Below are 25,463 nucleotides of genomic sequence, written 5' to 3' on the forward strand. Positions count from 1 at the left end.
TCAACCTAACGGTTGGCAATAAACATGTGAAGGCATAAATTGACAAGTCTTTGAATGCAGAGTGCTAAAGCACACTAAACTAAAACGCTTCACTATCATCCACTGGTATCCAATCTTTTCCGTTGACATTGAAAGATCCACACAAAAAGTTGAAAAGATCCAGAACCGGATCGAGATCCGCCATTTGAACACCCCTGCTGTAGGCTAGATCATAAAATTTAGCTAAGTAAACTGTACAGTGTACATTTATGGCCTTCGAGACAAAGTGCTATATCTTTTAAATTTCTACTTATCCAGGTCCCTGTACTTATCTAACAGCAGAGATGTACGTATGCGCCGCAAATTCTACGCCGCATACATGCGGCGTAGACTTTTTGTTTGCGCTAACGCTTGCGGCCACATTTTTTTGGATAGTTTGCGCTTGAGGATGCGCCGTAAAGTTTTCGCGGTTTTTTAGCGCATAGCGTCAACGCATACTTTTTAATGTCTTAGTTGTTGTTTGCAATTTCTTTTTGTCAAACTGCAAAATGTTAACGTCTTGCAATTGCCCATTGTTCTAGTGTTGTGTCACAGTGTCATCTATTGTTCAGTCAGCTGGAGTTTGTTTGTATATCGCACTACTGCCTTTGACGCTAGAGTCCCACGTGGAGACTGAAGTCTTGCAGAAAAAAAGAAAGAATTAGTTAAAACAACTTAGGCCTACTGAGAAATTACGGGTCAAAACAGGAATGTAATGTAAGCAAGCAAGTAGGTAGGTTGGTAATGCCGCTCCATGTAAAATGTAAACAATGACTTGGCTTCGTAGTGTGAAGTTTTTTTAGGCAAGCAGTGTTGAAGGCGTTTGTAAGCAATTGTGAGCACTTTAATTTATATTAGTTAAGTCTTGCATTTTGGGGCAAATCAGAAACTTCTCAGGCAATGAGCAGTGCTATGTATCTAAACAAACTCAAATATTTGGTCTCCGACCGTGATTGCTTGCATGATGTTGTAGCCTACTCTGTATGTTATATGTAGTACATTACTTTGCCGATTATTCTTGTTGTAGGCTAGGCTATGTAGCGTAGACTGCGTAGTAATGTGTAGGCCTACATACAGTAGGCTATCAAGCTAAGGTAATTTTTACTTGACAATTTATACATTCTGTTGCGTAAGTATGTAATTATATATGCTTTGTAACTTGATGAGCAGTTTAGCAAAACATGCATCCAGGGGCCAATTGTGAGAGGCTTTTGAGTAGCCTACTGCTAATAATACTAGTAATGCTAACTATCCCTGAATGCTAATAACAAAGAGTTGTGCAGTTCAGAATCTAAACTTGCTTGTGTCTGGCAGTTTTGTCTTCCATTAACCCACTTTTTAAAAATCTTATCAGAAAAAAGCATAGAGCTTACTGAGAGAATTATGGCATTAAAAGCAATATTAGTCTTATTCAAACGGAATTATTTTAAAAAGAGTGTTTTTTATAATGGATTTTTAGGGAGCGACAGTTAGTATATTACTAGGAGCGACAGTTAGTATAATACTAGAATTTTCTTGATGGGCATATGCTACAGTTTCTTACACTACACTATTGTATTCAGGGAATAACTTACGGTAATACTAATCTCCAAGTGAAATGGAGCATGATAATACAAATCCATGGCCCTACATGGAAAAGTATTTTAAGCTCTTCTTCGAAAGGCAAAAACTTATATTTTCAATGCCAGATGTGCCTTCCGGCCAAAAAGATAATTTCTTGTAACGAGAAATCGCGAAGTGGCTTCAAAAGTGTGTTGTTTCGAGTGGTTTATACCGTGTGAATGTTTGGCACCTAGCAAACAAAATGAGTATGCGCTAGAGTATGCGCTAACGCTGACGCCGCCAACTTTTTTTACAAGTTGCGTTGACGCATGCGGCGTATAGTTTTTCGAACGTTTGCGTTTGCGCTGACGGCGTCAATATTTTTTGTATGCGCGTACATCACTGTCTGACAGACAACAATGTAGCCTACTAAAATACTTGAAAATACGTCTGACTTTAAACAAGTAAAATGTGGTGCCCCTCAAGGTTTTAAGTAGGCTAATTTTAGCCCTCTTTTTACTAATGCAACAAATTTTAAAACAAGGTTGCTTGCTGATGACACCAATTTACATATGACAGATAAAAACTAAATTAGCCTTCAAGCAAAAGTAAATGAGGAAAAAAAATGAAGGGGTGTACCAGCAAACATCTATTCGGAAGATTGAAACACTAGCCACTGTCCGTAGTTACTTTTAATAATGTCTTTTTAGACATTATTTTTAAAGAAATAAAAAAAGTCAAAAGTCATATTACAAACTTCACTTTGTGTGGAGCTACATGTAGGCTGCATGAAAGGTTAGTTATTTTTTTATTAACTGGAAAAAATAAAACTTGTCGATATTTAGGCTACATGAGAGATGAGACAAGACCCATTTGTAATATACCGTAACCTATTTTAGAGTTTATATCACAAATAACGCTGAGGAGGTTGGATGTCTTCTCCATGATGATCTGCTATTTGTGGTGGTGAAAAAGTAGGCCTACCCCCCAGACTCCTGTGACAACGATAAGGTTGGACATGCTCAAGCTACAGCATGCCGACAATTTACTGATTAACTGATGCTGCAAAGGAATCTGCAATGTGACTTCAAATCTAAAATAAGATTTTGTTGTTAAGAACACCTGGCTGAGCGGACGTTGCGCACCATCCCATTCAGTCGCCATGTTTCAGATATTCTGTTTGAGTACGAGAGAAAAGTGTTTGCCCAAACATTAGGTCTAAACAGGGGTGCCGGAGCGATTTTTGACTGGGGACCAGGATTATGAAAAAAGGGAACTTTTGTTGCTGAAAGGCCTTTTTTAAGTTTTAACATAAGATAGGCTATAGCGATAATGCTCATCTATCAGCTCATTATCGAGTAATGATATAGTAAGTGTAGGCTATACACTACAGTAGAATTCGTCTATAGTGACTTCGGCTATAGTGACACTTCGCCTATAGTGACACCTGTTGCAAAGTCCCGTTTGCAAACCATATGTTTTGCATAGAAATGACTTCGCCTATAATGACTTCGTGTATAAGAACACTTTGATTACACAGTGACACTAAAAATAAAAATTGAAAAAAAGAAAACTAATCGGAAAAAATGATGGTTTGCGAAAATGAGCGAATTGAAAGTAGTTACTTTTAGCGCCAAAAAACTCGAGAGTGCGATGTTTTAACTATTTTCCGATTAGTTTACTTTTTTCAATTTTCACTTTCGCCTTAGTTGTGTGATGTTCTAGTCGTTACCAACTACCAAAGCGTAGGTGAAGCTTCCAAAGAGAGTTTTACAGTGCGAGAAGAAACGCCTATTTAAAGGATACAAGTAGGCCCTACACTGCAATTCCCCTTACACACTCTCAGCTGCCCTGCTTGCAAAAGATAAGCTTAATATTATCATTGGCAACAATAATAATGAAATCTTTTGCACATTTAACGGATCTATAAACCTGCAATTCCTACAATCTCCATCCATAAGCCAGCTTCTATTCTATCTGTTGCAACAGCACGATTAAAAGTAATCGTCCAAACATTTTATTCATTCATGCCGAGCGAAAATAAAATTCAAGCCATTTTACAAACTAGGCCTATATACTCAAACAGAGTATCAAACTCACATACGCCAGCTTAAAACAAGCACGCAGTGCATTGAAATAAATAACAAAGCACTCCATCGTTGCAGTATAAGATACAGTCAGTAATAAACATGCAATCACTGCAGATTCCCAATCGTCCAGCATACAACTTGAACTGTTTCTCAATGCAACAAAACAAAATTATTGGCAGAGAAAGGATTGGCTACCATCGTTTTATCAAAAATCGATTAAATGCACTTAAATGTACTGTATAAGTTATAACTAATATTTTACGTCACTAGTACAAAAACATCGGCCCATACCTTAATTTCGATCATACAGAACAGTTCCAGATGATCCAGGTTAATCGAAATACGACGAATGGTTGCAATGGATGCACTGATCAATTACGTCATAATACGAAAATACAAATGATAGCCTATTCATATTTGTTATACAGCAATAACTTTTCAGATAAATATAAAAACATTTAAATGTTTAAATTGTTTTACTGACCGAAAGCAATCTTTTAGAAATTTGTTGCAAACTGGTAAAGACGATTTCTTGCATTTTCAGTCTAACTAATGGTGGTGGTAGCTACAGTAACCTACTCACAAAAGTGAAACTTAGCTCAATAAGCATTAAGCTTTACTCTCACTCAAACGTAAGTAGCTGACGAATTTCAAAGCTTCAACAATGTCTTCTCGCTTGAACGGTGAGGAAAGGAACAATAAAATGAGGCATCACCGCGGAATTTCGACAATCGGAATTACCCCCTGTTTCATGCAAACCTACCACTAAACCACAAATTTCTATCGATGCATTTCACAACTTTTCTTGATTCCAGCGTAATGGGGTAGCTTGGTTAGATTTTTTCACAAAACCAAGTATCTCTCACTTGGGTCTCACGCTATCTGGTTGTAATCGCAAGTTGTGATACTTTACTCGTACAAAGATGACGCAAAGACATGGAAAGGGAAACGATTTAACAAGCACGTAGCATTGATGCACATTCTCAACATCTCATGACCGGTGACTGGGAAATTTAAAAGTGAGCGAAACCACAAACTTCTTCAATGAGCTTCCGGTATGACATTTCATGTCACACTACACTACAGTCAGATTTTATGTGGTTAAATCAGACCTCAGACAATGTTGTCAAGATTACACCGGGAATTACAATAAAGTAGTGAAAAAATATTGAAAGAAATCAGTGATCACATGATTATTTATTATTACATAATTGTAAAATTTTTATTTATTGAATATTTTTATTTGAATATTTTTATTTGAATTATTTGAATATTGAATATTTTTATTTGAATATTTTTATTTGAATATTTTAAAATTTTTATTTATTGATATTGAAACCCCACGAAAAAGCGTTGCAAACTACAGCATGCTACATGGCTCAACGTTGTATAAACGGAACTTCAATATACTTCACGTGCAATAGACTGAAAGTCGTTGATTATTAGTGCATCTAAGCATCTTGCATTTAATCGTGATAACCCGTGGAAGAAAGCCTTTGCTGAACAATAAGAATACGTATTACAGTACATGCACAATTGCAAAAGAAAAAGATTTATGTCCTTCAGTATAAGGTGCTGCCGATGTTCAAGTTACAGTGCAATAGCAAAATACTTAATCTTTCAAAGAATCCAGAATCTCATTATAGTCTAAATCTGATCCATCGCCGATGCTGGAATTAGGAAGAAGGTTATCTCTGGTATATTGGACAAGTTCATTGCCCTCAGGTTGGGGTACGTTCATGGGGAGGGAATAATCATAAAAATTAGGAGTGGGTGAGAGATCAGCTGACCCATTAAACAATTCTTGAAGCATGTCATATTCCAATTGGATTTGATCATTGCTACTTAAACGACTTTTAATGTTTTGCAAGTTATTTGTTATTTTGTCCATATCAAAATTCAAATTGTCAATTGCCCCATGTTGATCTGTACTCACACTAGGGATGGCAAGAGCAGATGCAGAAGAAACAGTCGGTGACTGACGCGGTGAGGTTGAATCTGTCCTGTTCCGCTGTTGGTTGCTTTGGGAGGTTGGTGGTAAATTGAGATACGCACTTGGTTCTACTACCTCTGAGGTTGTGCTGCTTGAATTTACTGGAACAAAAACGTTTGCCTTTTCAGTTTGTGAAAGGTCAAGCACGTTGGTGACAGAATCAGCAACTTGTTGATCTGATATTTCCGGGAATTGCATTAACTCCGAAATATCAAAAGAATCAGGATCGGGATCTGGATTGGGACTAGGAGTCAATAAAAGATCTTTGCCAACTTTTTGTGGAACAGTGGGAGATGCAGCAGTCGACAAAAGTTCCGTAATCAACGGACCTTCCGCAGATGGCGAGTTTTCTTGGGGCTGGTCAATTACAATCCCTGGAATAGGAGTAGTTACAACTGGTTCAAACATAATTTGTGAACTTTGTCGAGACATTTTTTTAGCCGGTGCAGTGGATGAACTCCCTTCATCTATCATAAGTGGATATCTTCGTTTTGTTCCCATGCCATGATGCTGAACAATGCTCACCAAAAATTTTATTAAATGGTTCACAACTTTTTGCTGCTGTGAATGTTTTTGACGCAAAGACACCACTTCCCTCCACAGACTTTCGTTTTCTTGCTTTAATTCTGTTAGAGAACCAGATATCTTTTTTTGACTGTCCTTGACTTCATGAACATCATGTAAAACTTGATCAATTTCATCTGAAGTTGCTTTAGGGATCACTGTGTGAACTTTTCGCTTAATTAACTGGAGCATTTCCAAATTATCTTCTCTGAAGTAAGGATGATAGAACTCAACCGCTTCTGGTGAACCATCTACAACGCCTTGTTGGATGGCAGCTGCTTTACGAAATCCATAGATGTTTAACTGTCGCACAAAGCTTGAAAATTTATTGTGTTTAAAATACTTTGGTAAAACAAGTTTAGAAAAATTAGCTTGATCACGAACAGTAAATGAAGTACCATCTTCATTCCATGAAATGTATGGTTGGGAAGCTGGTTCTTTCAAAAGGTGAACTAATTTCCACAAAAACATGGGAACAGCAGTTATGGTTTCATCTGTTGAACTTTTTTCTGTTCCCTTCTTGATGTTCAGTTGAAGAGACATCTTTAATACTTTGAATGTTAAATTTCAGTTTTTACAATAAGCTATAGAACACATCTAACAAACAAATACAAAATTAACTTCTTTGTAAATAAAACTTTTAATTTATGCTTAGTTTTTTACTGGTACCACATGTTATGAAAAACGATGGACAATTTAACCCATGTCTTCCTAGCATCAGTTTAAACTGACGCTAGAAAAAATAACGTCACTCATTCATAAAACATCATATAGGTCAAAATACCGTTTCCAGCGGCTCAAGAGAGAACTATCTACACAAAAAACGCTTTGAAATGTTTTTGACATTGCATAATATAATTTTATTAATAAAAATAACTAAAAAATCATTTTTTTCATAAATATAAATTCCACTAGTGGGCGCATTCAAAATTTGACAAATCAAAAATTTCCAAAATTGTTTCCGCGGTAAATTGGTTCTTCAGCTGTCAGCAGTCAAAATAAGTTGCAGTTGCAGAAAAAGGTTGTTTGACTGACTCCTGACATCCGATCTGTTTCCGTCAGTTTAAACTGACGCTAGGAAGATATGAATGCTTTTTTCAACGTAAATAGCAGTTTTGTGCTGTTGAAGCAAACCTGGAGTTCTTCAAACTGTCGGTTTTAAATTAGTTCAGTTGTGTTTTTAAATGACCCTACACCTATTCAGGGTAGCACGACAATTTAAAACAGACAATTCAAAGCCGAAAATTCAAAGCCGTTTATTCAAAGCTGATGATTCAAAAACGAAAATTCAAACCGGTTGATTCAAAGACGAAAATTCAAAGTCGTCAATTAAAAGCCGATAATTCAAAGCTGAGATTAACGACAAAAAACAAAACAGAGAAAAGCCGACAATTCAAACCTAAAATAGTTCATAAGAAAACAGTTTCAATTTAATTACATACCAAAAGCCGACAATTCTAACAGAAAATAGTTCGCAAGAAAACTACATGCCAAAGTTGTGGGCAATTCCACGCAGATACTGAGCCGTTGTTCAAGCATCATACTGTTGCACAATGCGAAGGATCCGTTCATTTAGTTGTTCATATTTCCTTTTTCGAGATGGAGGATTGTGGCCTGCCACAAGACGTTCCATTAGGACTCCGTTATGTTTTTGCTCTTTCTTAAGAGCGTTGATGCAGCGAAAGATGGACGGACGAAAGCAACCGACAGTTGATTGAAAACGTCTATGCCACCCTTCAATGCTATTGTTGGTACGATGCTCTCCACGCAAAGTGCGCTGATAAACATTCCAAAGTTCATTTGGGAACACAGCAGGTCTTCGATGCCCGTGGCGAGTTGGTCGACCAATCCAAGTGTCCTCAAAGTAATCAGCTACAGGTTGAATTCGGTGATCAAATTCTTCATCTATCACTAGGGCTTGTAATGCGTTCTCAACGTCTTGTTCTGGTACAAAAGCTAGTGCTGCCAGGCTCCGCGCACTCATTGCAAACTTTCCATCATCTTCTTTATAAGCTGCTACCAATCCAAATTGCTATATTTTACGCCAAACACATTGCTGTAAATAGAAAAAGCAGCCCGTCAGTGAAGTTGCGGGAAAATTGTCTTGAATGGCATTGATTGCAGCCTTCTCAAAGTCTGTCATCCAGGACATTGGATTTATTTGAGGTCGAAGGTTTTTTATAGCCTGCAAAAGTCGACAATAGGTTTGAGCAGCTTTGTTCGGAAGAAGAGCATAGACAAGAGGTACAATTGTGCCTAATTCAATAGCATGGATGGTATATAGCTGTTGAAAGAGATGGCTTGGAGCTGTGCTAAACGTTCCATCAGAGAAATAGCTTTGACTCTGAGAGAGAAGTTCAAGGTTACGCTGGGTACTGAAGATGCATATGCGATCATTTCCAGGCTCAGAATCATAAAGCAGAAACACAGTACCATCATCCAATTTCTTGAATTCTAATGGAATTACCAGTTCAGCATTTGACGGCTCCACAGGAATATTTTGTACTTGCCTTCTGGCTCGCTGAATGCTGCGTTTCAAAACACGTTCCTCAGGAATTTGAGCTGCTGCATTTGGATGCAAATCTGCTGTTGCTGCCGTAATGATTTGCTAAGTTGTTGGGTAAGACGTTGCTGCTTGCAACTTAACCTGGGCACAAACGTCCAAAACCTGCTTACGCTGACCATTTGGAACGTGGTTATGTTCTCCAACAAATTTCACTGCCTTTTCATTGCAGACATGCATTCTTGCTTTGCACTTATTTTCCTTCCAATAATCTTCACACAACCAGAAGCTTAACCCCTCACCAAGTTTACTATCCCGAATACTGAAAAGTTTGGGTGTTCATCAGGACAATTATCGTTTCTAGCACTAGTTGCTACGTTCATCTGATGAAATTGAAAGTAAAATTAACAACAAACAAGATGGTTTATTGCTTCACTGACGTTTCGCGCACCATGACAATGCGCATCCTCAGAGCGAATAACATACAAAATAAAATTTCACCAGGTTATATACTGCAGTGCGATTGAAGGCAAGAAAAAATAAAATAAAACACGCAATATTTTAAAAAAGTGGCCAATAATGTGTGAGCGGTTACTTTCCTCGTTAAATTACGTAAAAACTTCCAACAATAGACATAAAAATTCGAAGCGGTGACGATCAAACTGCTGGTTCATCTTACAAACTGCTGGTTCATCTTACAAATGACTGGATATATCATTCTTATTACCAGTGTATTGCTTGCAGGTTTATATTACATAAAATAATTGTTGTCGTAGTAGCCGCCGTAGCCGCAGTAGCCGCCATGGCATGCTTTATTCTTTCCTCTTTCCGTTTTCGTGAAAGAAACATCCATACTACTCCTTGTTTGACTTCTGACTAACTTCAGCATTGCAAAACGATGGACTTTTGAGAACAGTACGAGCTCGCACTCTTATCACATCACAATAAGATTAATTAATTTCAATTATTGACTTTTCCAATCAAGCGGATTAATTATCGTCAACTTTGAACTGCCGGCTTTCAATAGACCTTTTGCATAACAAACCAACAGAGCGTGACGTTGGAGTCGTGAACGACCAGCCGCTGATCACAATGCTGTGCGATAGGGTTAGTGGCGTAGTTTGCAGGCGAATAAATTGTTTAACGTTTGCTTTAGCTGTTGTTTTGTGGTCTTTACAGGCGTGTATCAGTGTTTCAGTATAATTTGCCAGAAAATAAAACTCTTTTAAGTTGTAAACTTAGGCTACAGAAGTGTAAACCTTCGACCAGTTTTTTGCTGTATTGGAAGCGATCTTGCCAGGCAAAGATAGGAAGAATTTCTTGTATTATACAGCTTCAAAAGCTAAGCATGCAAATCAAAATGTTGATGCAGAACTTAATGACGAGGCTACTTTCGAAATACCTCAAAATGCTACAGGAGCACTGCATCTACATAGATTAGTGGTGGAAGATTGAATTTTTGCTGGTGTTGAAGCTTCGCCTGGGTTTGTTTTATACAGACTTAAAGCACAAGGTTTGGTATTAGTTCTGCATTCGTACTGTACTGTACATCGTATTTTTCATTCATGAATGCACCTCATGTATTTAAGGTTGATTGGTTTGAACATATTCCCTCATCGTGACGTTATCATAGCAACCATGAAGCCAGACTTCTAAAAGGACTACCCAAGCACCATGATCATCATCGACTGCACTGAAGTAGGCCTACGTCTCGAAACACTGTCCTCACTTCAACGTCAGTCGCAAACGTACTCGAACTATAAAAGTACGAACACTGCAAAGGCATTAGTCATTAGTGGGAGTTGATCCAAATGGGGGTAATATGTTTGTATTTCAGTTGTAGGCTACACTGGTAATGTGAGTGACAAAGAAATATATCAGAGGAGTGGATTTTTTCACCTTTTGAAGCAGAAAATAGCTGCTAATGAACTGCACGTCATGATGCTGTTATGGCCGATAAAGGGTTTATTATAGAAAAAGACTTAGCCTACATGGTATTGGTCTACATTTGAATATCTCACCGTTCCTAGGCAGAAGGCCTCAAATGAGTGAGGACAAAGTGTTGAATAAACGAAGTATTGCACGCCATCGCATTCATGTAGAGAGAACCATAAAAAAATTTGTCAATTTCACATCTTCGACAGGAAAATACCAGTGACTATGCTTGGTATCATCAATAAAATGTGGTTGGTTCGTTGCATATTATGTTATGCAGAATGAAAATAAAATGTTGCAAGACAAGGTGCCACTATCGTGGTCCATAATTCCCGGTCAAAATGCACACGCTTCACAATGGCGTCCTAAATTGCCTTTCCAAGTCTGTTAGCCAACACTATGATTAAAACGAACAAGAATTGAAGTGTGCCGATAATCTACAACAATTCATAAACACAAAAAATTTACTTTCACCTGCCACCGACCTCACGCTTGCTTGCAATAACAAGAAACGCCTTCATAAACCGTAGTAAACAAGCGATTCTCAACCCTCAGACTCCGCGTAACTCAAACGTCACGCTCTGGTGATTTTGAATGTGCAAAAGGTCTATTGTCGGCTTTCAATTGATTGCTTGGAATTGTCGTCTTTGAATTATCGGCTTTCAATCGACTGCTTTGAATTGTTATCTTTGAATTATCGGCTTTGAATTTACCACTTTGAATTATCGGCTTTGAATAGACGCATAACCCCTATTCAGTATCAGATTTAAGTTAATTATGAGCATGAAGTAGCAAAGTATAATGACTTCAGTAAGCAACTAGCAGGCTAGGTATGATCTAGTCATGCTGGTATTGAATGTGATACTGGTAGTAGTACCTGTGCCAAAACAAACTGATCAGCTGTCAGATAGGCCTAATGATGACAGACATGCCCTGGTTTTTCTATGTGTAGGTTTCCAATACCACTACGCTATTTGTTCTTGCCAGTTTATAGGCCTGGCAAGCTAACATTATTATAACCAATTGAACAGTAGGCCTACCGGTACTTCTACTGGCAGTTCTGTAAACTGCTGGTTCATCTTACAAATGACTGGATATATCATTCTTATTACCAGTGTATTGCTTGCAGGTTTTTATTACATAAAATAATTGTTGTGCATACACAGTTATACTGTAAAATTCTGATGTCTGGTCTGAAGAAGAAATTTAGTGTGTTTGAAGCATTAGAAGAAATTTGTAACCCTGATACTACAAAAAATCTTGGTTCTCCATATGGAGCAAAATTGGTGTTATTTCCTCCTGATGATGACTCTGATACAGATGGCGGAGTAGAAGACATTGTTTGCATTCCAGATCATCTTAGCAGAACACAACTATTAGCAGATGCTGAGCTGGAGCTTGTGGATGTAACACTACCACCAGAGAATGATGAACCTCAAACATCTGGAACTCAACAGGTAGGCCTATTGGTAGATGTGAAGTACAGTAGGCTACACATTAAAAATCAGAAATTATAATACCGGTAAATATTTTTCTTTATTGAAACAACTATTTATTGTATAAAGTTAATCTTGTGCAATATGTGCTCGATATTAGGTACTTAATAGCACCATGACAAGTGAAATGTCCAATTCTTATTTCCCACTAGTTAGCCTAGATATAAATTTTCAATTCTTGTCACCCTTTGCTTAGCTACACAATACCATACAGACATTTATCCTACAGTAGGGTATGTCAGTTATTATTGCTGACTTTTATTTTTGAATACATAACTGTACTATTGCAGGCCTCGAAATTTGTACTTTTTTCCGGCGGTCAAGCATGTCCTACCGGACTGGCCCTTTTAGCGGACATTTAATATCTCAACCGGACATATTTTTTGCATGTAGATTTTGCACACAATCACACTACAGTATTGTGTAGTCGTGTTTGTAGAAGAAGATTTTCTACAACAGAATAACTCTGCAATGATTGATGGCTTAATTAACCAACCCTGGAGTATACTGGAGCAGATTGCTTGCAAATAAATCAGTGCGTTAATGACAGTCGTGTAATGACGCAATAAACACAATTGAAAACTACAATCCAAATTTCCTTATTACAAAAGCAACTACAATCACTTATTCCGTGGTTTTCGCGTTATAGAATCGTTGAATGGTATCAGCGTGAATAAGGTCGCCACATTCGCCTAAGCACGTGCGGAACCCAGCTGAGACTTGCTTCTCTGTGACGTTTCTTTTTAACAAACGATCAATGTAACGCAATAATCCTCATTGTTAAAATTAGAATACATATCCTGCCGAAAAGTTCAGACAACTTTATTTCAAGGCAACATTGCAAGGCGTTAAAATGATGTAAAAATGGCTACTTTTGCCATCAGCTCGTTAACCACGCCACCTCTAATGTGATCTTTAAAGCAATTGCCTGTACTATTACTGTTTCAGCTCCGTATTTGTTCGCATTAAACAAACAATTGTAACAATTCAAATTTAAAATATATTTTTGCTGCATTAGCTCTATTTTTGTCAAGAATTTTGCGGCGGTCATTTATGACCGACCAATGAGTCGGCTTCGGCAGACATTCGAGGTCATTCCGGAGGTCATGTCCGCCATGACCGCCGGATATTTCGAGGCCTGCTATTGCATGATAATTTGTTGATATACCATAAGATGTAATGCTTTTTGACTTCTTTGTAGAGTGAAGCTGGACCAAGTATGGGTGCAAATGAAAGCAATTTTGAACCAGGAAGAGACTACAACATTTGCATTGAAAGGCAGGCCTCGAAATTCGTTTTTGCTGACGGCGGACAAACTTGTCCGGTCTGAGTAGCTATCTCGGCGGACAAATTTAGTCTCACGGCGGACACACCAGTTTTAGCGTCGATCGTCATGCTTAATCACTGTCTTGATTAGTCTTCGCCATTTGAGAACTATAGCTACGGTTTAGAAGGCTTTTTAAATTTCAAAGAAGTCACTTTGAAAGGGTTTCATCAAACCAACGACGTGCGCTTAAAGTCAAAGCGCCGTGTAGCTGCTTGCCGCATAACTGATTAACTTCCGCCGAACAAGGTCGTATGTCTTCTTGCGTCACAATGCTCCGGGCACGAGTCGGAAAACCTCTACACTAACGCCACTACAGTATTTTCTGCTGTGCAAAGTTTCTCTAGGCTTTTTCTTTAGGTTTATTTTTGTGTGTCATGTGAGCGAAAGTGAATTTTCCCTAGGCCTTTTCTTTCCTACTCTAATTCCAAAACTTAACAATTTTGATTAACGATTAGTGTAGAAGTATCCATACTCCCATCGATTCTTAGCGAAGAATTCGCCTTTGTTACGCTGATTCAATGTCATCAATCGTTGAAGCAAGGTAAAAGTGGAAAGTTTTCATGCTGAAATGGAAGCTAAGCGATACAATATTCACATTTTGTGGATGCGCGCTAGAATGCGCGGGAAATTATATTCTCGCAACAATTGTTCGTGTTATTAGGGGGGTGTGTTATTTGACGAATTTCACGATGGCAACGTGGTACGGTGCTTAAAATATGTGGAGTAGTATCCAAATCCGGAACATGAAAACAATTATCATATTGGACTACCCTAACCCCCATGTACATGCCCCCTGAAAAGGGGGTATCCATAAATTCACCAAAATATGAGTTTTTAAGCCTTTTCACCAAACGACGTGTATTTTGGCGGTATTTATGGTGCTCCTTTAGGGGTTTTCGGGGTCTGTGAGTTCAAATATGGCATTAGAAATTACTTCCAAAAATCCAATATAATGGTAATCCAATATGGCGGCCAAAATGGCGCTTAGAATGGGTACTTTCGTAAAGTTTAACAAAACATAGTCATGTAATATGTCGAATTATGGGTTTTCGGGGGCGTAGAATACGAATTCATGATTATTTCAAACGAAAAATAAGCTGATAACAACATATTTTCAAACTTATGACGTATATGTAATTTAGTATAAAACACAGTATTCAGCTCTTTGTTAGATTCATGCCGCCAAGAACAGAATTTAAATCAGCAATCGTAACATCCGCTTTGCAACTCAAATTACTCAGGTAAGCTTTCAGATTGGCTCCATAAACAGAAGATGGCAACTTTTTATGGTCTTTCAATAAACGAAAAATGTCACTTTGTTTTGGAACTGAGAGTGCAGTGTCACGGGCGCATCTGATCTCGAGGTATAAGCGCTTCTGTTTCTCAATCTCTGTTATATTACTATTTAGAATCTCATCCACATCAGAGTCCTTTGTAAAAGGACCGCCTTGTTTTTTCAGTACCATGAGTATCATAAACAATTAACTGTAGCAAGCCAGCCATCTTCAGTCTAGTGCATTGAATACCGCCAGACTTGTAACAAAGGACTTGCAGGACTGGTGAGCAAATACTGGTATTACCCTTAAATCGTGGCAAGCGATAGAACAAATGATCCTTACAGTTATTGAAGAATACAAACTAAGGAAGAGTAAGAGGAATAGGTCAACAAATACAGAGCCAAAAAAGGGGAGTTTTTGGCAAACACGAGGCAGACATTTTGGACTGGAGACAGAGCTTGGTAGAAGTTTTCTGCAACTGGCATGTAGACACCACATCCATGAGTTGATTGGGGGGCATCTTGCTCAATTGTGTATAGCCCAACCACATGATCCAATGAACAGCTGTTCAAGCAACTGGTGAACAATTGGAGCGAATTGAACCACAACTACACATTGATCGAAGTGACTGCTCCATAAAGAGAGTTGACAGGCTATATACATAACACCATTACCTTCCTTCAGACATGGATCGAGAACAGCACCAAGGAGAATCTTCAACATGACTACCTGGAGGTGACAGAACTAACCCTGCTGTTTCTTGGAGGGATCGTCCCTGCCAGTTGGAGATCCATCACCATCAAAGCGCCTGGGGCATTCCACCATGCCCATTGGATTAGCAAAACTTTGTACACGTTTAAGGTGGCACTCTTCCGATGCCAGCTTGGGAATGTATGTGCACTCGAAGAATCGAAAGACATCACCACTCACCAGTCTTGCTGTATTCTTGGCAATCTTTTACACGAAAGCGTAGTTTACGTGCAGGAGTGCTGCTGGTGCACCATCGAATGACCTGGTACTAATGAAGAACCTCCTCAAGGCAGAGACCAGTATTAGCAAGGACCCAATGATGTGGCCTGCCAAATTTCTTTCCTTTGTTGTTCTGGCCAGACAGAAGCTACCAACCATATGTGGTATCTCTCAGAGAGATTGGTCTCTTTGGCACTCTTCTGAGAACGAACATCATCTGACAAACAGACGATCAGAAATGCTATGCTGATTGCTGAGGTACCATAACGCGACAGACAGTACACAGACAAGAAAACAGGAGATGCCAGCCTCATCAATTGGACACAAAAGCCCTCAAAGACTTCATTGGACATGACTCTTGGAGCATGTTTGAGCTTTTGAATATTGACTCCAGCTTTGTCAAGCTGCCCGTTGCACAATGGACCACCTCAGATAACTATACTGTCATGGCAAGAAAGTTGTGGCCAACCTCCATGTTGTCAATGACGCAGCAAAGCGGGCACTAGGACTCGCCACAGATTTGAACACAATAAAGCGTCCAAATGTAAAGAGCAGCTCGGCTCCAGGCACTATACAGAGTTGTGAAGGGTGTCCGAGAGAAGCTGCATGGACTGGCAACGTCATCTGAGGTTGTGACAAAAAAGTCACTGGCCTCCATTTTGTACAGTTGGGACTAATATGAATGTTTATTGTATGAGTTTGTATTGTGTACTGAAGTTACTTGGAAGTAATTGACTTCCATTGGTCAACTGAGGCATGTAGCTTTAGCAAGCACCGTCAAGCGCCTACAACGTAATGACAGAGCGATGGTAAGATGGACCTGCCTAGTCAAACCTGAAGACAACATCCAGTTTGAGACTCTGCTATCAAAGCTCAAATTAAAAGACATCAGTAAAGTCTCCAATTAGGCAGACTGAGATGGCTTGGTCATGTTGAGCGCAGCTCAAGCTGGATCTCACAGGTCAGATGTGTCAACACCGCAGCACAGATTTGTGTCAAGGTAGACCAAAACTTTCTTGGGAAGAACTTGTAAAACGTGACCTTGTAGCCCTGAACATGGACTCTGCCAACCCAATAAATCGCGAGGTGTAGAGGAGAAGACTTCGTTCTCGACAGACAGACAGACAGACAGACAGACAGGCCACACCCTCGACATGAGGATTAATTCATGGCCTGTATAATCAAAATTGGTTGATGATGATGGTACATTTCGGGATAACTAATTTTCATTTTGTTCAATAATTGACCATAAATGTGAAGAAAATATGTTTTTTTATTTAAAAGTGGAATTAATTGTTTCATAGACATCGTGTATAATATGTTCCATGCTCTTTGGCTGTCTTTTTTGCATATTTTGGTACCAAAATGAGCCCTGACTGTCATTCACAGCCTGAAGAATCACCTCTTTAGTCAAGTTGTTGTCTTGCCGGAAACGGTTGCTATGGTAACGGACTGTCTGACTGTAAGATGTCATTGAAAAATAAAAATTTTATCATGGGTTTGCTCCTGATACCCATTCTCAACTTTTAGGTGACTTACAACTTCGTAGTATAAATTCTTAAAAAGAACCCATTTTTTGGCCCAGCCTAATAAAAGAGGGTATTGCAAAACACAATGCAAAATAACAAGCATAATTCATCAGTATGAACATATATAAATACTCATTACTCAGGTATATTCATTGCGCATGCCAGGAAAGAATAAGCCTACTTTTGGGATCAAATTCGTATTCTACGCCCTCGAAAACTTATAATTCGACATATCACACAACTATGTTTGGTCAAAATTTACAAAAGTACCCATTCCAAGCCTCATTTTGGCCGCCATATTGAAATACCGCCATATTGAAAATTCTTAGGAATTTTCTAATATCATATTTGAACACACAGACCCCGAAAAGCCACATATGAGTAAGATAAATACCACCAAAACGCAAGTATAGTGGGTGAAAAGGCCAACAATCTCATATTTTTCTGAAAATAGGGGTACCTTATATTCAGGGGGCATGTACATGGGGGTTAGGGGGGTCGTATGTCGAATTTTCATAAATATTCTAGATTTTGATACTGCTCCACAAATTTTTAGCAGCGTACGGTATGATTCGACAATTAACACACCCCCCTAGTGTTATGCAATGACGATTTGTATCGCTAGTTCCTGTGTTGTTTCTCGGCGGACAAATATGACCGATCTAGATCGTACTTCCCGCGGACATCACATGCTGTGACGGTGGACATGACCGCCGTGAATTTCGAGGCCTAAAAGGTCATCTGAAATAGCTGGTCCGCCATCCACTAAACGAGTACATTTGCATGATATATATATACTGTACCGGTAACTTGGGTTTTTTTTTCTTTTGTTGAGACTTTTCGGTCATTTGTCCGAAATGACTTGAAAAAAATTTGGTCATTTTTTATTAATTTCGGTCATTTTTTCTGATGAAAATATTTCCTTTCAAGTAGCTGATACAACATATACATTTTTTTTTTTCGGACAGTTTGACCGACTGGGATAGATGAACTGGGATATCAACTGGGATAGATTGAATATCAAGGAAAGCAATAATCAAGGAAACATTAACAACACTAAACAAAAACGGAGTAAAATTCAATTGTCAAATAGTAAGCAACATACGATACGCAGATGACACTGTCATACTCGCCGACACAGAAGAAAAACTACAAGAAAGCATGGACAAAATCAATGAAATCAGCAAAAAATACGGAATGAAACTCAATTTCAAAAAAACAAACACAATGCTCATCGAAAAAAGCAATAGAAATAATAAAATAAACATTAAGCTGGAAGGAGAACAATTGGATCAGGTCACCACATACACATACCTAGGGCCCCTCATTACACAAGATGGAAGATGCACCAATGATATAAAAAGAAGAATCGGTCAAGCAAAAGCGTCATTTTGGAAATGCAAGGAATTTTTAAGAGGAGAAATAAATTTACAATTAAAACTGAGACTTCTATCTTGTTACATCAAACCAGTCATGTCATATGGAAGTGAAAGTTGGACCTACAGCAAAGAAATTAACAAAAAAAAAATTAATGCTTTTCAACTCTGGTGCTACAGAAGAATATTAAAAATATCATATAAAAAACACATTACAAACGAAGCAATTTGGAAAAGAATTGGAGTGCAAGATACATGGGCAAACAACTTGGCAAAACAAAAGATGAAATTCGCGGGACATATTTTGAGAGGATCGGCAGGACAGCTACATCAATTAGTTGTTGAAGGTATGGTGGAAGGAAAGAGGTGCAGGGGAAGGAGACGAACATGGGGAGATGACGTGATACAGTGGACTGATTTGTCCGGAATGGCTCGTTTCGGTGAGTCTGATTCGGTGAGTCGTGAGTCTGATCACTTAACGGGGAATTTTTTCAATTTTTTTTTTAAATTATTGGGTACTGTAGCCTAATTATCATTGTCGTTTTAGGGTTAGGGGTTAGAGGTTAGGAACTCGCCGAATCAAACTCACCGAATCGGACTCACCGAATAGTAGCAGACCCGATTTGTCAAGCATTGGAGAAACAAAAAGAGTAGCAGAAGAACGTGACTTGTGGAAGAAAGTGACAGCCAACCTCCGGATCGGAGACGGCACGTGATGATGATGATGATTTATTGAGTAATATCAAAAACAGTTATCCAATCTAGTTGATTACCGGTACGACATAAATTGCATGCAAAATAGCAATATAGACCACTTGCAGTTGTGTAAGTCGTGTACATAATTTACTTTATTATTCAGAAAAAAATTACAAAAAAACTACTTCCCAAGAAATTGAAATGGAAAAAGAAAGATATTAACAAATTTATCCCAAGTTCTTGATGACTGGTTTGTTCCAGAACCAACGTTTGATAAACCACTTTTACCACATAAATTGTTTGAAAAGTTTTTCACTACTGCAGAAATGGAACGAATCTGTGAAGAATCTAACAAGTATGCCCTAAGTAAAGGTTGTCATACTTTTTAAATGACCCGCAGTAGATTGCAATCATTTATTGCAATCCTTTTATTGCACGGACACAACCCTTTGCCACACCAAGAGATGTATTGGCAAAAAAGAGAAGATTCTCACAACAGAATGGTAGCTGCACTCATGACCAAAAATGAGTTTGAAGCAATGAAGCAATATCTTCATCTTGCTGATAACGAAACATTGGACAAAACAGTTAATTTGCAAAAGTCCGGCCATTATTTGATGCAATTAATAAAGCCAAGCAAACTACAAGCCCTCACGACATGTCAGTGTGGATGAATCCATGGTCCCATACTTCGGCAGACATGAAGCCAAGCAGTATATTCATGAAAAACCAATTACGGTATATTTGGATACAAGCTATGGGTCCTTGCCTATCCTTTGGGCTACTGCATCCAATTTCGACCCTATTCAGGAAAAGATTCGCAGCTGAATGAATATGCAGACATTGGTTTAGGTCTTGGTGCTGCAGTGGTTGCCAACTTATCAGTCTTTGCCTCCTCAGTCTGGATCAAATTATCATATTGTAATGGATAATTTTTTCACATCTCCAGGACTACTACGTCACATCAAAGAAAATTTAATTGCTGGAACAGGGACTGCAAGAACCTGTCGAATGGAAAACCCTTTGCATTAAAAACTGTTGAAGAAGTCAACAAGCTAGAAAGAGGTGCATCAGACGTTGCTGTTCAAATGTCATCCAATATTGCAGCAGTTCGGTGGAAAGACAACAAAGTTGTGAATGTTCTTTCAACGTTTGTAGGAAAAAAATCCCTGAATACAGCAAAATGCTACAGTCAGAAAGAGAAAAAAAGTATAACTATTCCCCAGCCAAATGTTGTTGGGGTTTACAATCGACGCATGGGTGAAGTTGATCAGATGAATCAAAACACATTGATCATGCTACATGATCAATTTACGAAGCAAGAAATGGTGGTGGCCTCTGTTCCGTTTTTGTGTTGATATTGCAGTTAACAATGCGTTTCACTTATACCGGCTTCGCAAGTTGGACAGTGAAGAGAGTCGGATAGATGCACTTGGCTTTAGAAGATCAATTGTGGAAGCGTATTATCACCTTCATAGGAAGGAACTTCCACTTACCCTATGTCCTGGAGCACGAGCAACTCCTCGAAAGCATGTGAAACAAAGCTCTGGTGACCATTGGATAGTGAAGGGGAAACAGCGTCGCTGTGCAAAACGAGGATGCACTGGAACATCTTTATTTTACTGTGAAATTTGCAATGTTGCTCTTCATCCGCAATGCTTCAAAGTCAGGCCTACCATTTTGAATAGTCATTGAACATGAACTGGTGCTTGGATAGCTTAGATTTGTTGCAAATTAACACTGACTTCGAGTGTAATGTGTTTGATTTTTGACTTCATGTTCTTTCTAATACATTTGCATTTTGATGAATAACGTGTCACGCAGAAAAAAAATCCGTGAAATTTTGCAACTATATCTTCCTAGCGTCAGTTTAAACCAGTGGTTCTCAACGAGGGCGGTACCGCCCCCCGGTGGGCGTTTTGATTTTTCAGGGGGGCGGTACGATTAACTTGGCTTAAGGGGGGCGTTTTGATTATTAAGGGACATTCTGGTTTAACCCATCTTCCGCCCAGCGTAACGATTTCGTGAAAGAGCTCGTATCTTCGTGATAGCATTTCCTACCTCATACCTGGTGGAAAAGGGATGCAGCTGTGTTGTTCTGGTACATACCAAACAGCGAAACCCACTTGACATATCCAATTATCCATAAGAGGTGATCCTCGAATGTTTCTCACTGGCTTTACACCGGATGTAAAGAAACTGGCACTTTCTCACCAAGCCCAAGGTTCACACTGACTACCAGTAGGCGTATACTGTTTTCATGCTCGCAAATATATATTTGCTTTTCATCAAATGTAATTACTAGTCTCTAAAACCCTTACAGGCTGTTTCACCCTAAAAGGGGGATCATCAAAAGGTCCTTATTCTAATAGAAATAGAATTCTATTTGAATAAGGACCTTCTGATAATCCCCCTTTTAGGGCGAAACAGGCTGTAAGGGTTTTAGAGACTGGTAACTAGCCTATATTTGATGTAATTCGCTCTGTTTGGCTTTTTGCTTGGCATTGAGCAGTTTTTGTAGTATTAACAGTATTTATTGTTTTATATTTGCTTTTTGTAATTAATCGTTTTTGTTGGGGGGCGGTAACATTTTGCCAGTGCATGAAGGGGGCGTTGGGTAAAAAAAGGTTGAGAAACACTGGTTTAAACTGACGCACATAAACTGGCCTTATTTCCGGTTAAACACAAAAGTGTGCAAAAATTTGGCCGAATCTGCTCAACTTACCCTAAAACTAAGGTGCAAACAAGATATCGAAAAAAATAAGACTTCAGGATGATATGGGTTAAAGTACCAAATAAACTGTAGTACCTCTACCCAGGGTGTAATAAATTGGGTGGGCATAGTTGCTGAAGTAAAGTTGCTGAAGTCATCCCCCGATGCTTGGATCAAGTATGGGACTCACCTTTACCTTACCTTTTACCAAATAAACTATAATTTTCTAAACAATTGAAACTTTAAAATATTCTAATTCTTTTAAGATATACAGCCAGCTGTGTGTGACGAAATAAGAGGGACAATCAGTGAACAAACTTACTTGAATTGCATGTTTATGATGCAACGTTTACTTAACATTACTACCTGCCTCATTTTGTCACTAATATATTCAATAGTCTATTGCAGCGTGGTCCAACTTCTTTTCATCGCGAGCCGAAAACTTTTTTTTTCTTGCGGGCCAATGTTTTTAAATAGCGATTTATAGGCTTATTGCTGGCAAATTATGCATACTGCATAGCCTATGGCATATAGTTACTACTCTCTAAAACAGTGGTTCTCAACCTTTTTGACCCACAGACTATTCTCAAGCTCGCCTATATATCCGCGGACTCAAGCCATATATTAACGAAAAATAGGTTTTTTGATTTCTATCCAAGAGAGTTTAATACGGTATCAACGAAAAAAGCAAGCACTGTTTTTCACTCAACACACACTCAATGAGAGCCTTGTCCTTGAACTTGCTTGACAAGTTTATCGAATTCCGGAATTATGGTTGTCAGTGCACATCTGATGTCATCTTCCGGTTGAAGTCTATTGCGATACTTCGTTATGATCATCGTCAGAGTTGAAAAGCCAGATTCACACAGGTATGTGGTTGGAAATGGCAAATAAGCTGTTGCAGCTTGCTTGCAAAAATCTGAAAGACATCGACTGCACATTTGCCCAAAATTGAGTCAAAGAAGCCTTTTTAAACTTGTCTTTCCACATCTGTCGGCTTTGCAATTCAAGCAACTGTTCAGCAATGCAGTCCATATCTGAATGAAGTTCTAGCGCTGACACCTGAAAAGGATTCCGAACCCAATTAAAGATCCTGCAATAATCGTTGGAAGGAATATAACGATCCAATTCAGAAAGAATGTGTTGAGGTGCTCAAGAAAGATGGGAAGAATGACGCCCAAATTGATATCTTTCTCTTCCACAAATAAGTTCAATCCTGGGAAAGCAGCTAACCTCCCACTTTTCATTCGATGCATCCACAGCTTTATTTTACGTTTGAATGCATCAATACTTTCCAAAACATCAAAAAATAGTTTCTCTTTTCCTTGCATAGAACCCCAGATAGAACCATTCAGTTGGTTTACATGGCTGAAAACATCGGCCAAAAATAGCAACTTTGCAATCCATTCATCATCACGAAAGCGATCAGCAAGTTCATGATTTTGCTCTTTTAAAAAAGCATTGGTTTCCTCTTTAAGAGTAGCCACTCTCTCAAGCACCTTTCCTCGTGACAACCAACGAACAGTTGAATGGAACATAAGCCCACTGAGTTCCGCTCCCATTTCGTCACACAAAGCACGAAATGCGAGTGTTCAAAGGACGAGATTTAATATAATTTACCACAGATACAACCTCTTTGAAAACTATGGCAACATTTTCTTGTATTTTCTTTGTTGCCAAATTTTCTCTGTGGAGAAGACAATGAACAACCGAAATGTTATTGTTTTTCTTTTTCACAAAACTCATGAAGCCTTTCTTACTTCCCATCATGGCTGGAGCACCATCAGCACAAACAGACATGCAATTAGACCACTCAAGCTGATGTTCTTCAAAGAAGTAATCCACTTTCTTGAATATTTCTTCTCCTGTGGTATTTTTAGCAAGTGGACGGCAAAACAGAAACTGCTCAACGAAATCATTTGTGTCAAAATATCGCACAAACACCATGAGCTGTGCATCACTTCCGATATCGGTTGTCTCATCCAGTTGCAAACTAAATCTTTCACAGCATCTTATGGCGCGATTGTTTGTTGCAGAACATTTCTTGAGATTTCTTCGATACGCCGCTTCATGGTGTCGTTTGACAAAGGAACCATTTCCAGTTTGTTAGCAACAGCATCACTACACATTATCCTGGCCATTTCAACAGATGCTGGTTTAATCAAATTTTCTCCAGCTGTGTAAGGTGCTTTTGCACAAGCGATTTTCCATGCAACCGCAAAAGAAGCACGCACTGCATGACTGTGAGAATATACTATTCCTCCCCAAGCAGTTGGGCGATCAATGCGACTTTGCTTCACCTGATGCTCTTTTTCATTAAATACTTCAAGAGATTTGTTAACAAAATTTCCATGGTTTGATTTTAGGTGCCGACGAAGTTTCGTGTCCTTTAAAGAGCTGTGAGCTTTACGTTTTATTTGTAATACAATATGAACTGACTACTAGCAAAAGCAACTGTGCTCGCGGACTCATCCAGGCCCTTCCGCGGACTCATTTGAGTCCGCGGACTCGGGGTTGAGAAACACTGCTCTAAAACCTCTACACTCTACAACTTGTTTTACCCTAAAAGGGGGATCATCTTTAACTTTATCAACTTTAGAATAGATTTTAATTGTAGACAATAGTGTTGGTATCCACGAGAATCGTAGTTGTGGCAATGCGAATGCAAGCACCGCGTTTCCAAGTTGATTTCGATTTTTGGTTTTAATATTGTTCATTGTTGAAAACAAACATTTGCAAATGTATGTAGGCTACTTCCAAACATCGAGTGGTCTACAGGTTCAGAATAGCATCTCTTAAAAGGGAAAACTTCTCCTTTGACATCATCATCATCATAATCCATTGTCGGTTTGTTCCCCACTAGTGGGGGTGGCCGATTGTTTCCGCGCAGCAATTGTTTTAATCCCTTTTCTCCATTTCACCCTGTCCCTTGCATCTTCCTCCTTCAGTCCGACTTTTTTAAATTCATCCTTCACTTGTTGTTTTCACGTTCTTCTTGGACGACCGCATTTCCTCTTCCCATCCACCTTTAGATCTAGTGCCTTTCTAAGAAAACTTCCTTCCTCCCTCCTTATCACATGTCCATACCATCTTACTCCATTTGCCCTTGCCAGTTGGTCTATGGTCTCTCTCATCTCTAGCATATCCAACAATTCTTCAGTCCTTTTTTCCCTTCTCGTTTTCACCCCACACATTGCTCTCACCATTGACCTTTCCGTTCTTCTCAGGATTGCCAGTTCACTCTCTCTCAATATCCATGTCTCGCAACCATATAGCATTGCAGGCCGCACACAGCTCCGATATACTTTCCCTTTCATCCTTAGTGAGAATTTTCTGCCATACAACATTTCCCCACATTCCCTGAACTTTGCCCAGCCCAATCTTGCCCTTGTTGTCACCGCTGCTTCACACTACTTCCAAAAGCTTGTAGGATTT

General features: G+C 38.9%; 3 protein-coding genes across 3 annotated transcripts; all 3 read right to left on the reverse strand.

Annotated features, from left to right (window-relative positions):
* Positions 1 to 3,561: 3,561 nt before the first annotated feature.
* On the reverse strand, positions 3,562 to 6,792 carry LOC145771945 (heat shock factor protein 1-like). Its single transcript, XM_082583715.1, has one exon. The coding sequence runs from the start codon at positions 6,748 to 6,750 to the stop codon at positions 5,263 to 5,265; it is 1,488 nt and encodes a 495-aa protein (XP_082439841.1). The 5' UTR covers positions 6,751 to 6,792; the 3' UTR covers positions 3,562 to 5,262.
* Positions 6,793 to 7,738: 946 nt separating this feature from the next.
* LOC145772455 (uncharacterized) lies at positions 7,739 to 8,191 on the reverse strand. Its single transcript, XM_082584333.1, has one exon. The coding sequence runs from the start codon at positions 8,189 to 8,191 to the stop codon at positions 7,739 to 7,741; it is 453 nt and encodes a 150-aa protein (XP_082440459.1).
* Positions 8,192 to 22,744: 14,553 nt separating this feature from the next.
* Positions 22,745 to 23,590, reverse strand: LOC145772456 (protein FAM200A-like). Its single transcript, XM_082584334.1, has 2 exons — positions 23,320 to 23,590; positions 22,745 to 22,947 (listed from the first exon to the last, which is right to left on the reverse strand). Exons 1-2 carry the CDS (start codon positions 23,588 to 23,590, stop codon positions 22,745 to 22,747), a joined length of 474 nt encoding a protein of 157 aa, XP_082440460.1.
* Positions 23,591 to 25,463: the final 1,873 nt, after the last annotated feature.

This window comes from Aplidium turbinatum, chromosome 6, assembly GCF_918807975.1.
Source record: "Aplidium turbinatum chromosome 6, kaAplTurb1.1, whole genome shotgun sequence".
NCBI lineage: Eukaryota > Metazoa > Chordata > Ascidiacea > Aplousobranchia > Polyclinidae > Aplidium > Aplidium turbinatum.